Source organism: Gymnoscopelus microlampas (assembly GCF_963454915.1).
Source record: "Gymnoscopelus microlampas genome assembly, chromosome: 8".
Lineage (NCBI taxonomy): Eukaryota > Metazoa > Chordata > Actinopteri > Myctophiformes > Myctophidae > Gymnoscopelus > Gymnoscopelus microlampas.
The window spans coordinates 19,961,634-19,975,783 of record NC_139945.1 but is presented as its reverse complement, the minus strand read 5'-3'; the positions used below and the strand labels follow the sequence as shown (position 1 = coordinate 19,975,783).

The 14,150-nt window shown below is 39.7% G+C and overlaps 2 protein-coding genes across 3 annotated transcripts in view; both read right to left on the bottom strand.

The window, feature by feature from the left end:
• Positions 1-2,902, bottom strand: part of map4k1 (mitogen-activated protein kinase kinase kinase kinase 1) — a 34,027-nt gene extending 31,125 nt beyond the window's left edge. Inside the window, exons 1-3 of one of the 2 annotated variants that reach the window (XM_084063739.1) lie at positions 2,877-2,902; positions 2,737-2,830; positions 2,337-2,511 (exon numbers count right to left, since the gene is read on the bottom strand). In XM_084063739.1, coding sequence (XP_083919865.1) covers positions 2,337-2,444 — 108 coding nt within the window. In that variant the 5' untranslated portion in view covers positions 2,445-2,511; positions 2,737-2,830; positions 2,877-2,902. Of the gene's footprint in view, positions 1-2,336; positions 2,512-2,736; positions 2,831-2,876 lie in introns of those variants that run through there. The other variant, XM_084063740.1, reaches the window with a different exon arrangement.
• A 3,150-nt stretch (positions 2,903-6,052) lies between these two features.
• Positions 6,053-13,770, bottom strand: LOC311050506 (organic cation/carnitine transporter 2-like; the record flags this gene model as incomplete). The annotated part of the gene is made up of 11 exons (XM_084064588.1): positions 6,053-6,109; positions 6,705-6,829; positions 7,517-7,699; positions 8,154-8,368; positions 9,345-9,451; positions 10,439-10,565; positions 11,432-11,603; positions 11,950-12,104; positions 12,813-12,916; positions 13,011-13,193; positions 13,564-13,770. The coding sequence occupies 11 exons, from the start codon at positions 13,768-13,770 to the stop codon at positions 6,053-6,055; spliced, it is 1,635 nt and encodes a 544-aa protein (XP_083920714.1).
• Between the last annotated feature and the right edge of the window lie 380 nt (positions 13,771-14,150).

Below are 14,150 nucleotides of genomic sequence, written 5' to 3'. Positions count from 1 at the left end.
GTGTGAGAAAACAGCAGGTCTGGTGGCCATGTGTTGAGAGGAAGTGTGCTCCACTCCACAGCCTCCATGCTTTGCATCACATGCAAGCCCAGTACCGTAAACTGGGTTCAGACCAGTACAGTCATCATCCTCGCCAGGGGGCCGAGGATAGCGCACACTGATTTGCTTCCAGTGTGACCTTTTCCCCATCAGTCTACTACTCCTCAGTAGGTTTATATTATAATCAATTGCAACACCGAAACATTGATGACTCACTCTGCTCTGAATAATTACCGTAGAGAGTGAATCAATATTTTACAAAGGCTGTAGCTGTCTACACAGTACCATGTATGCAGCGGAAAGTACCAAGGTATCCAGACTTAAACCATTCACTTTACAACTACATGGAATTCATTATTCATTTATCCATTTGTGTCCCTGACAACCTCAACATGGGGAAGCAAAAGGTTACCAAGCTACGGCCTGTCTAATACTGTGATCAGAAACACAATGAATTCTAATTCAACTTCAGCCAAAGATCCCAAGACGTTCTAATGATCAAAAAGCTGTATGTTTATATTATTATATTGTATATTCCTCTTTTACTTCTGCGCACAGCCACACACACGCACGCACGTGCGCACACACACACACACACACACACACACACACACACACACACACACACACACACACACACACACACACACACACACACACACACACACACACACACACACGCACGAACACCATACATACATACAGGCCTATAGTGTACCACAAGGTATACATTGTTTCCCATGTATAGATTGTATATTCATCATTATACACTGTAGATTTCTATACCTATCAGACAACATGTTCATTGTGGGCAGTCCAAGTGCAGAGGGCCAAGCAAGACCCTAGATCTCCTTTGGGTTTTGGTACTTTCATCCCTGTGACTGACAAACACGTGATGCTGCCACTGGTATGGCAAATTCACGATGCCATACACCCCTACAGGATTTGTTTTACACTTAACCACAACCCTCAGTGGCCTTCTTGTCTGGGACGCTTAGTGGCCCACCATGACCTATGGGCCACATGGTTCGGGAAACAGTGGTTCTTGAGGTTACTTAATTATATAGTCTGTGGACTCTAGCAAACCTACTCTGGGCTGGGCATGTACTCGTAAACATTTGGTCAAAATAGGCAAACAATCGTCGAAACATACAACGCGTCATGTTGCGATGCGTTGTGAGCTTATAGATCAGCTATTTTTGGTGAAGAGATTTGGTGTAGTGGGAGAAAAAGGAGGGGGCCAAGTACAGACCCATGGGGGACCCCTGTCAACAAAGTTTACAGGGTTTAAGTATAACTGAGCATCAGGCCACATGGCAGATGTGTTAGGAGTCATGAACCTCAGACTTGACTGACCTAATATTTAAACTAGGCCAGCATCCACACTTAAAGACAGACCATGTCAAATGGATGCAATTCTTTTACAGTATTTATGTTTATTTAACCTTTATTTATTCCAACTAGTTGAAATAAACTAGTTAGATGTAGAAATTACACGTCTTTATTTCCTGAACAGGCCTGGCCAAGAAAGCGGCATTGTGACAAACAAATGTTGAGCTACAGACATGTAGTGGAGGATGTCTAATATCTATGTGACAATCAGAGATACCATCTTATTTAACCCTGTTCCTTTTTACAAAAACTCTTAGCGTGCCCTGATATTTGTACACTTTCAGTTCTTCATATTTGGTGTTTGGGGTATGGAGCATCTCTCAATTAGAAATGGTTTGTGAAACACACTTTGCATAATATGTTGTTAGAGTAAGGCACTGACCTCAGTCCTTACCATACATATATACAACAAGAAGCAATCAATGAAACTGGAAAACACCAAGACAACTTTCTCAGGAATAATTTGTTAAAGCGTTTCAGGGGTTTTGTTGAGCAGGGTTTGGCGATAAATGCATAAAGCAGTATTTAGTGCACTTTCACTTCTAAAAACCACTTCCTCCAACAGGCCTCTCGGCTGCATGACATTTCTGACTTCACTTACTGTAACCGTACTGCAAATCCAACACAATCTGAGCAATGGTAGCTAGTGGGTAGAACTAAATGGGTGTAAAAGAACTAAAAGAAGAAAAAATGATCTACCATACTACATAGGCCTTTATAGGGGGCAACATTAAGGTATATATATTAGAAGTGTATGTCATGGTTAGCTTCTTCTTTTTTAAAGGAAGGAAAAATAACAATTTGATTATAGTTCCCCAGTAACAAATCAATACATTTTACAGTGAGCATTTTCAACAACAACAAAAAAGCACACTCTTACAAAAAGAACAGATGATAGCTCTGACCTTATAAACATCTCCATATGTTCCTCCTCCGACCCTCAGCATGATCTCAAAGTCATCTTGAGGGTTCCTGGTGGAAATGTCAAGAGCTGCCCGGTGTTGGGAATCCATCTCCAATGATACTAACGATATGGCAGCATGGGCATGGTAGGTACCCACTCACAAATACACAATCACTCTGTCTCACACACACACAAAACAGTAACCTGCTATACATGTATTCAGGCAATCTCCAATACACAATGAAGGTAGGCAGAAAACTCCTACAGACACTCACTCCTATATGCACCCCTCATGCGCGCACACACACACACACACACACACACACACACACACACACACACACACACACACACACACACACACACACACTCAGTCACGCACAAATTGCTCTACAACTAACCTCATTTAACGTACAACTGCTGAGAACATTAACTGAAAGAGAGACTTTCTTTCTCCTGTAAGTCCTTTCTTGTTTCTGTCGGATTAACGCATGCCTCCCCAACTGCACTCCCTACCTCCCTCCCTCACTCACTCACTCACTCACTCACTCACTCACTCACTCAAACACCTTCCTACTGCCTCTCACCCTAGCTGTTACCACTCCTCTTCCACGCCTCCATCATTATTCTGTTCTCTCAAACGTTTTACAGTTCATTTACTTAAGCCAGTTTTGTTTCCTGTGTGTGTGTGTGTGTGTGTGTGTGTGTGTGTGTGTGTGCGTGCGTGTGCGTGTGCGTGCGCGCGTGCGCGTGCGCGCGTGTGTGTGTGTGTGTGTGTGTGTGTGTGTGTGTGTGTGTGTGTGTGTCTCTCTCTCTCTCTCTCTCTCTCTCTCTGTGTGTGTGTGTGTGTGTGTGTGTGTGTGTGTGTGTGTGTGTGTGTGTGTGTGTGTGTGTGTGTGTGTGTGTGTGTGTGTGTGTGTGTGTGTGTGTGTGTGACTATGTGGTTTGCCTAAGTGATTAGCTGTAGTTGTGCTGTTTGAGGTTTTCATTATGGGGTTTCTTTCTCTCTCTCTGTCATGCGCTGCAGATGTGTGTATGTGCATGTATGCATGCGCTCGTGTGTGCACTCTGCAGAACTGCTCATGCTTGGAGCTCCCTTTTAGTTTCCTGTTCAGCCACATTGACATAATAATGGCTACCAATTGCTTAATTTTATCAATTGTGTGTGCCCTGTGAACACATCAATGGCACATCTTTCACGTGTAAAATGTGTTTGTCTTGCTTCAGGAAACTTCAAGGAACTTCTAAGAACTTCTAACATATACACTAAATAGATATTTCTGTTATTATCTTAGTATTATGCTGTGCTTTTCAAGGAATGGAACTAAGGTGTAACACGTCAAACATTACCCATGAAATTATAGTTACAGAAACCTGTGTGTATCCATGATGACCATGAATAATTATACAATTTTTGAAGAACTGGCTGGATGCACCAGAGCTTAAAGAATAAACTGCAAAAAAATGCAAAAAAAATGTGAGAGCGATTATTATCTCAATCTCTGCTACCTTATCATACCATCTCTTCACATTTTACATTTCTACCTGCAGCTGCCATCTCGCACCCACGGTCTCAGGTCTGCCCTCTCACAAACACCCACATGTGACAGATTCATAACATAGGTCAGCCAACCACAAGCAACTGAACTGTCTCATACACATCTGAGCCACATGAGGCCATGTCAGAGACTAAATAGTCCTGATGGCTCAATGAGTAGAACAAGGGAATATCACTACCATGGTTAAGGGATTACTTTAAGGACTCACTCTCATCACATTCCCCACACATACTTATACATAGACCTGTTACAATACAAAATATATGTTCTATATTAAAAATAAAGGCCTAGTTGAAAGAAGAAGAAGAAGAAGAAGAAGAAGAAGAACAAGAAGAAGAACAAGAAGAAGAAGAAGTGTAAAGTAACTGAGTACATTTACTCAAGTACTGTACTTTAGTACAGTTTTGATGTATTTTTTACTTTACTGGAGTGTTTCCAGTTTTCTGTACTTTTACTTTTCTCCATTACATCTCAGAGGCAAATATTATACTTTTACTCCACTACAATTATTTGAAAACTTTAGTTACTAGTTACTTTGTAGATTTTGATTATTATTACAAAACATACAAACCACATCAGCCCTATTTGAACTTTGGCTATTTGAAAATAGACGATCTACAAGCTTGTAGATCTACGTGCTTGTAGATATGCTATTTTATAAATATCTTTTTTTTAAATTAGACAAATGATAACTTGTGAAACGAGACATTCTGCATAAAGAGTACTTTTACTTTTGGTACTTTAAGTACATTTTGATGCCAATACTTTTGTACTTTTCTGAAGTAATTTTTTAATTCCAGACATTTACCTGTAACAGAATATTTCTATACCTTGCAGTATTGATACTTTTAGTTAGTAAAGAATGTTAGTACTTTTTCCACCACTGAGAAGAAGACAACATAATACTGTATATGATATAAGTGATGCTATCTATTTACAGGAAGAGGCTATAGGTCATGTGTGAAGTATTCAGTTTACACATTGCATTTTGCATTAATAAATAATGCGTCGGGTGCTCTAACGCAGTCCCATTAATACACCAATAGGGTGCTCTAACGCAGTGCCATTAATACACCAGTAGGGGGCTCTCACATAGACCCAGTACAACAGTTTCAGGTAGTTATTTGCAGTTTGTTGTTTATTCACATACTGTAGTTGAACAAAGAGGTGAACATACCATGTTATTGTGTTATACATATAGTGTGTTGCTGTTGCTCTGTACTGATCTGGTGAAAAACTGTTTCCCAAACAGTGGGTCGGGACCGGTTTTTGGGTGACGAGTAAACATCCCTTTTAGTTTCCTAATGTTTTTTTTGTATTATATTATTGCAAAAATATTAATCAGAAATTGAATTTTATATTCAACAAACATATCAAAGAAATTCCATAAAGATATATATAGTATTTTCTCAAACTTAATTCAACTAATCAAAGAGGATCTGTGATCATAATACAGCACTCTTTGAGAAACTAGTTGAAAACGTTATAGCCATAATTGTTTAACGTAACAGTCCAAAGTGAGAACAGGAAATGTACTTGATAAAAAAAGTTCTGGTTGATTAAAACTGCTATAGTTTTGATCTAAAGTGAAAAATCAATACATGAGAAAAACTGCATACATTTTAATGACATTACTTAGGCTAAAATGAAACATCTCTGCTTGCTTTTGGGAAAATCTGCATGCAGAGTGAACATGTTCTAAATTATGGTAATTAATTGACACATTTCAACCAATACTAGTAAAATAAATGTTTGTTTGAAAATATAAAGAAATGTACAAACATTAATATTTTGTAGAATTTTGTCGTAGATGGGGCACAGATGGGGTCTCATCCTCTGTAATGACGAAACATGTGTAACAGAGTGGTTCACAACCTCAGCCTGATAGCCTGAAAGTCTAACATCTCCCCTGAGCCATCGGGAATTCCCTTTGGCTTAGTGGTGAAGATGTTGGCTTTCTACGTGGGAATCCCGGGTGTTACAATGGTGCCGTGCCTTGGTTGGGTTTCCCCGTGGGAGGAGGTCAAAAGGGGGTGAATGTAACAGAGTGGTTGATAGCTTTATTTTTTCGAAATACCGGTCCATATCTATCGGTCAGATAATAATTAATTACATCAATAAACGGAGGAAGGAAACATGTTAATAATAGTATTTGGGTTTATTCCAGAGAAGAGATCTTACAAGCGTCGAAATGCATGGTTCCAGATATATTCTTCTGACGTTAAAACAGAGATACAGAGTAATTATACAGTACACATAGCGTCTAATATTGTTGACATACCAGAAGGAGCCCATCAGACCAAAACAATGTTGCAGGCTGCCTGAGAGGCACTGACACTTTTAACCATATTAACACATACAAATGGAAAATGGTACACTTTAGATTCAAGTAAATGGTACAAAATTAGACCCATCAGTGGTTCACAACCTCAGCCTGATGGCCTGAAAGTCTAATATGTCCCCCAAGACATGGGGAATTCTCTTTGGCTTGGTGGTTAAGATGTTGGCTTTCCATGTGGGAGACCCGGGTTCGAATTCCAGGCGTTACACATGCACACTTTATCCTGGCAAAGAAAAGGCATAGGATTAGTGTTGTATATAAATGCAAACCACTAAAGCCCTATATACTAGTTATTGCATAACTTGCAGATGTACAAGCTTGTAGATTGGCTATTCTTGCTACTTTTTGAACATTTAGGAAAAAATAATTTTCCGGCCTAAAACATGCCCAAAAAAAGTAGGACAAATGTCCTATCTTTATCTTCGAGATCACAACTAGTAATTCTCCCAGGAGCATACCTTTCTCTCACAGGCATCTGCTGGAAAGTTTCAGGCAAAGGTCGACCAAAGGTCTCTGGAAGGAAGAGAGTGACCAGGGCAGACAGAAGAGCCAGAGAACCCAGCACTAGATATGGTAGATACTTGTAGTATATACCTGCATATGGAGAAGAGCACATTTTAATGACTTAATAGTTTAGTATGCAGCATGTGCATGGGAGTTCACAAGTGTTGAAGTACAATACTTCTGTCAGGAAACGACCAATTAATTAACTAATTATTGCCTATGGAGATAGCAATTATAGTTTGACTTGGTGGTACGCTTCTACTCTTGGGAATACTCCCTGCAGCAGCACTACACAGGGTTCCCACACATTTATATCAATACATTTTCGCACCCCGCACTTTATTGTGCACTTGATATTTTATTATTGTGAGTTTAATGTGGATTGTTATTTATTTAAGAAAGAGTAAAGGGTGCCAACATTCTAAAAAGAAGTCGCATGTCACATGTGACAACCTGGCCACCGTCACATATACAAGAATCTATGTAGATCTTAAAAATCGCAACCGTAGATCTGTGTCATTTGATGGTTGTCTGCACTATCGGTGTGTGAATGGGTGAATGTAACACACTTTGTCAAGCGATTTGGATAAAGGCACTATAGCAATGCGAGACCATTTGCCAAGTACTGTGCCAAATTGGTACACTTTTCTGTGCCAGTAACTCACTTCAGAAGTATCTGTTCAGATGCAATAGTAGTTATTACTACTAATAGTAATAGTTATTACTCTTTGACAGAGTAAAAGTTGACATTGCAGATATATATGGACAGAAACGTACTCAGCTGCATGACATAAGGAGCAACGATACCGCCCACTTTGGAAAACATGGCACAGGTGCCAACAGCTGTGTTTCTGATGACTGTTGGGTAGAGCTCTCCGGTGTAGGCAAAAATCGTTTGGAAACTGGTGGAAATGCACAATTTACCCAGCATCTCCAGTGTTATGGACAGGTACGGTAGACCTAAGCAAACGGAAGAATAGAAGAGAATGAAGTAGAATAGATGCATGTATCTATCTATTTAGTGTTGTATGTGTGTATATATTTATGCATGTATGTACGGTATTTGTGTACATATGTGCATGCAAGTGCTTCACACACACACACACACACACACACACACACACACACACACACACACACACACACACACACACACACACACACACACACACACACACACACACACACACACACACACACACAATTCTGACTGGCATTGGTTTTATTTGCCATTAATGCCAAGTTAGCCACTCTTGGAGCCTGGCCTTCCTCTTTTAGATAAGATTACGTCCCAAAGCTGTATGGAATGCTGTTAAGGATGACATTTTGTTTCATCTTTAGACTGAGAAGGAGTAGTCTTGTTGTAACTTCCAACATTCATTAGGTTCCTATGATAAAGTCCCTATACAGTCACCTTGTGGCACCAGCTGAATGCAGTACAGCATTCCTCCTCCGAGAGCCATACAGTGCGCCACAGTCAGCCGCCTGGGAAGATACTGCAGCGCCAGCCAGCTGGAGACGGACGCCGGCACCCCCAGGGCTGCCGAGATGAAACAGTTGAAAAAGCGGTCGCCGTGAAGACGAGATGTGTTCAGGGACAGAGCAAAGTAGCCAGTGTTTATAGTGAACCTGGGAGGGACACACACACAACAACAGTCTCTGTCCCAGCAGTACAACTGATCAATGACTGACAGATAGATGGATGGTGGCTAGATGGATGGGCAGATTGATAGATTGATATATGCATGCATATAGGGATAATATATATATATATATATAGTATATACAATTTCTCCCTAGTATAGAACATTCACTAGAATACAGACCAAAACTATACACTGTTTTGAAGCACACACTGACTGTTATTACTGAATTTCCACAGATTCACAATAATGAGACTCTTTGCCAACCCCTTCAGCTTTTGTTTTTAGTGTGCTATTTTGTGAATTTGCAGTCTTTTAACTTTAAAAAAGTAAAATTGGTGAACCTTTATGCAGGTCACTTTTCCCTTCCCGTCGGTCACAAAACTGCCTGCATACACACTAGGGATCGACCGATTATCGAAACGGCCGATTATCGGGCCGATATTCATGAAAAAAAAGGGGGGGGCAACCTTTGGGGAACTGTTTTATAATGTTTTATTTATAGTTCAGTTAATAAGAAATGCTGCTACAAGAGGGAGCTAATTATAATGCTGCATTTGACAGAACAAAACATTTCAGCTTGTAGATCGGCTATTTTCAAATGGCCGAAATTGATATAGGGCTGTGGGTAATGTATGTTTTTTAAATAATAATCTAAATCTAAAAAGTAACTAGAAACTAAAGTTTTCAAATAATTGTATTGGCGTAAAAAGTACAATACTTGCCTCTGAGATGTAGTGAAGTAGAAAGTAAAAGTACTGAAAATTTGAAATACTCCAGTAAAGTAAAAGTACCTCAAAATTGTACTTAAGTACTGTACTTGAGTAAATGTACTTAGTTACTTTACACCACTGCATATACTAAGTCTATTTGTCTTAAGACATGCAAAAGAAGCACATACTAAGACATACCCTTCTAGTATGTGTGATAAGGTGAGTGCAAAACAACCTGTGGATACTCACCACACTAGGAAGAGTATGAGTGTTGCGTTTCTGGTTTTGGTGAACCTTAGCAGGTCTAGAACGCTGTGACGCTCCTCTGGGTCGCATTTGTCCTTTGCCATGTCACTCTGCAGCAGTGGTGGAAAAAGTACTCAAATGTTTTACTTAAGTAAAAGTATCAATACTGCAATGTAGAAATACTCTGTTATGAGTAAAAGTCCGGAATTCTAAATTTACTTGAGTAAAAGTACAAAAGTATTGGCATCAAAATGTTCTTAAAGTACCAAAAGTGAAAATACTCATTATTCAGAATGTCCCATTTCAAGTTTTCAAAATGTATATAAATCTTTTGAAAATAGTAGCTATACAAGCTCACTTGTGAGCCTTTAGAGCTGTAAATGTTATGTTTAGTAATAAAAATCTAAATCTAAAAAGCAACTTGTAACAAAAGTTTTCAAATGATTGTAACTGAGTAAAAGTAAAATATTTTCATCTGAGATGTAGTGGAGTAGAAGTAAAAGTATTTAAAATTGCAAATACTCCACTAAAGTAAAAAATCGTCAAAACTGTACTTAAGTACAGTACTTAAGTAAATGTACTAGTTACTTTACACCACTGCTCTTCAGGACAAAAAGCATCAGCCGCCCTCTCAGTTCATTGTGTATTCTCCCTCCATGTCAAAATGTTATGTGTCTACGCTGTCATCAAAGACACATTTGAAGTCAATTATAATGGTCGCTGTCTATTTCTGAACATAATGTTAGATGTAGCAGGGCCCTTTATACTGTGTAAAGGGCCAGGAAGATGACAGAGTATATTAGGCTTCATGCCTTGCCCTCCAAAACGTCTGTGCAAAATGTTTTTTTTTGGTGATTTTGGTGACAGACACCTCTTGTAGCTACTTGGTCATTACAGCATCATTAGAATGTGATTCCCAGTGTTGGGGCCAGAAAATAGGGATTACAAATAGTATTTTATAGTGTTTAGGGAAGTGTTCACACAACACATGTATGTGAAATGGTTATTGTGGGAAAATATGCAAGTGAAGAATGATATATATATTAGAAATAAATGTCATTGAAAAGGCTAAACAGTATGACTTAAAGTTAACTTACATCATAACCTTTAAGGATGACCTGCGGAGCCTCTACGTTGTTCTTCTTAGCAGCTTCTCTCAGTATGGCCTCAGCCTCCTCTATCCTTCCCTGGGAGATCAGCCACCGAGGAGACTCTGGGATGAACCTGCCTCGCAGGTAGGAGAGAGAAGGTTCGCGCTTTGGTTATGGAACACAGTAGAGAGAGGTTCACGCTCAAACAGTCGGAAGGGCTTTACCTCAAAAGCAATTCATGGTCCCATACGGGTGATTACAGCGAACAGAAAATATCATCCTTTTAAAGCGTAATAATTTTAAGAGAAATAGACGTCACCAAAAAACTAAAATAACCTTCAAATAGTGAAAATGCTACATTATAATTTAGTCGTTAAGCAGATGCTCTTATCCAGAGGAAGTACACACGTGTGTATGCAGTTTCAATGTAGTGCTTCAAAGAAGGATACCAGTTAAACGTGACTATATTGTACTTTTTTTTTTCTGTAATAATTGTTTTGGAAAATGAAAAAATGAATGAAATAAAATAAAATAAATGAAAAGTAAGTAATTGAAAAAACACGCCCCCCTCAAACATTAGAAGGACAATCAGTCACCAGAACCAAGGAATCCATCATCTTTAAAATTGAATTACAGTGGGTTTGTATAGGAAGGTGGCGTGTCAGATCAAATAGATATTAAATATCTAAATACTGAATCAAGCTACTTCTGGGGTGCTCACAAAAGCCAGAGTAGACGTAAAAATGACCCCAAACATGTTTGAAAGTGAAATCTCCCTTTAAGGATTCAGTACCTGTTCTTCTTCTCCTGTAAAATGAAATAAAAAGTTATAAAAGAAAAAAAAGAAAAACCCTTTAGAATTTAAATTCATAAAAGAATGAAAGAAACTATTAGCATCTATACTACAGTGAGCTGTCACAGGTAATAGTGATAATTAATATTATGAGCAAAAAAAAATGGCTCAGTAGTGATGGTTCTTCTACAATGACTGCAACTCACCACCAGAGGGGTGTGTAGATCAGGCCTGGCAGAGATAAAGCCAGCAGAAGAGACCTCCAGTCCCTTATGAAATAAGCAAAGAGAGGCAGCATCATGTAGCCAACACCAAAGAACAGATTCATTCCCAGAGACAAAAACAGGTAACGCACGTTTCCTGTCAAGATCTCAGTACCTGGAGGGATGCAGAGGGAGAGAAATACACCAAAATAAAACACGTTTATCGGCAAGTGCTCCTCTGTTCCACAGATTTCCATAAACCTAGGCCTAGACACTGTATTTTGCAATAATATCGATATGCACAGTCTAATGTATCATTTCATTGCATTCCTAATGCTGGAGTCGCAGGCCGAATATAGCAGATCTACAAGCTACCGTGCCGTGTTGTGAGCTTGTTGATCAGTTATTTTCAGCCATGACTCCGTCGCACAACAAAGTATAAATCAGGCTTAAATAGTAGGCTACATGTTACATTCAGCACATTCCCATCCATTCTCAACATGTGAGTAGTTGTTGCATACCTAAGACAAAAGCAGCAATATGGTTGGAGTTCTGGCCCAAAGCAACGATGAAGAAGAGGATAGAGAACACCGTCCACGAGGGAGAGAAGATTTGGACAAAGGTAAAAAACATCTGGACTGCCATGGTTGCAAACATAACGGGCTTTCTTCCAAACCTTAAAAAAAAAAAAAAAATTAGACAAAATTAGCCAACATGTGTTTTGTTTCTCTTTCCTTTGCAATTTACAATTTACATGTTAGCAGTGGTGGAAAAAGTACTCAAATGTTTTATTTAAGTAAAAGTATCAATACCACAATATAAAAATACTCTGTTACAAGTAAAAGGCCTGTGTTCAAAATGTTACTTGAGTACAAAAGTATTGGCATCAAAATATACTTACCAAAGTACCAAAAGTAAAAGTACTAAAAAGTTTGAAAATAGCACATCTAGACAAAGGGTCAAACTGTTAGTTATTATTGGTGGATAGACCAACGACAACACAGGTTAACTGACCCTCCTTATGACCCTCCTTACATGACCATGACCATGAATCCTTATGTCACACATGACCATGACCATGAATCCTTATGTCACACATGGGCAGTGGAGGACAGTAACGGTGTACATTTACTTGAGTACTGCACTTAAGTACATTTTATGAGTATCTGTATCTATGAGTCTTTTTTTGGTATACTTTATTGATTACTTTCACTCCGCAACATTTCAAAGACAAATATTTGACTTTTAACTCCACTGCAACTCTAGGGAGGCTGTGAAGTACTCATTCACTTCAGGCCATTTCCCCACAAGACTAAGAGACGGAGCGTCATGGCTCATGGGTCATTATTAAATAATCATGCCATGGGTAACGGGTTTCAAATACCTGTCTGAGATCTGTCCAGAGAAGAAGGATCCACACAAAACTCCCAGGAAGTACACTGAGGAGGTGAACGGTTGCTTCCACTGGTTGCTGCATACCAGGTCAAACTGCAGGTTGAGAATTTACAGTAAAGAAAGATTGACACTTCCGGGTGCAAGAATTTGAGTACTTTTTCCACCACTGACGCACGCACGCACTGACCTCCGTGACGATGGTGGACTGGTAGATGTCTTGGCTGTAGCTCCATCCGTCCACACAGCTCTCCTGTCTCAGTTCAGTGAGGTTCACGTCCCGACCGGGGATGTAGCCCAGAGCAGACAGGTTCCTGACCTCGTCCAGTCTGTACCGGTGGCATCGGCTCTGCTCCTCCTGTCCGTTCACCACCTTTTCAAACATAATAACCTCTATTACAGTGCAATAAGCCGTATGTATGATATTTATGGCAACTAGGGATGCACCGATATGGAATAGCCAATACCGATTTTGTTTTGGTTATTAATTCAAATTTAAAAAAGCAAATACATCTTCATGATGAAAAAAATTACAAATTCCATTTTGTATACTCTCAGAGTTACAGACCCGTAAGTGTCCTTTTGCTTCATAGCCATCATTTAGCTGGGGACCCCCGGAACCCCCTCAAGGACCCCTGGATTTCAACAAACCCCTCCCTTGAGAACCAATGCATTAAGCCATACTGTATATTAACATATGGAAGCATATCGTAAAGAACAATACACTGGCGTCAGGTGCTCACCTCTACTGGGATGATGGCCTTGCGCCACTCTGCAGTTAGGTTGACATCTGGAACCAGGCAGTGGTGGCGGGGGGTGTCAGCCAGGAAGATGACAGAGAATGCACTGAAGCCATTGGGAATGGTGCTGGCACAGAGCAGGAAGAACACAATCTGCTGGAAGCGTCCCCACTGTCCAAGGAAGGCTGTGGTTTCCTCGTAGTCCTTCATGGCCAAAGACCCAGGAGTCTGAGAATGAAGAGAATAAAGATTCAAGAACCTCCTCTTCTTGCTGACACTAAATACCTCATCAAGTCAGGTGATGTGTCAGACATGTCCGGGTTTAATGCAAGGAAGATTTTGAAAGGAAAGGACAGAAAGTCCCTTCCGTTCTCTAGATATATGACGGGTGGCAAAACTCGCACCGGACGTTGGTGAATAACATTGCAGTGGATGGAGCCGGCTGGAGCAGCTCATGAACAAACATTATTTCTGAATGATTGAGACCATTGTAAAATAATCGCTTCAGGAAAATAAAAGAAAACATATCACACATTTTTTTCTGCTCTCTTGTTTTTCCATGTACACTCTACATACATTTATTTAGGTAT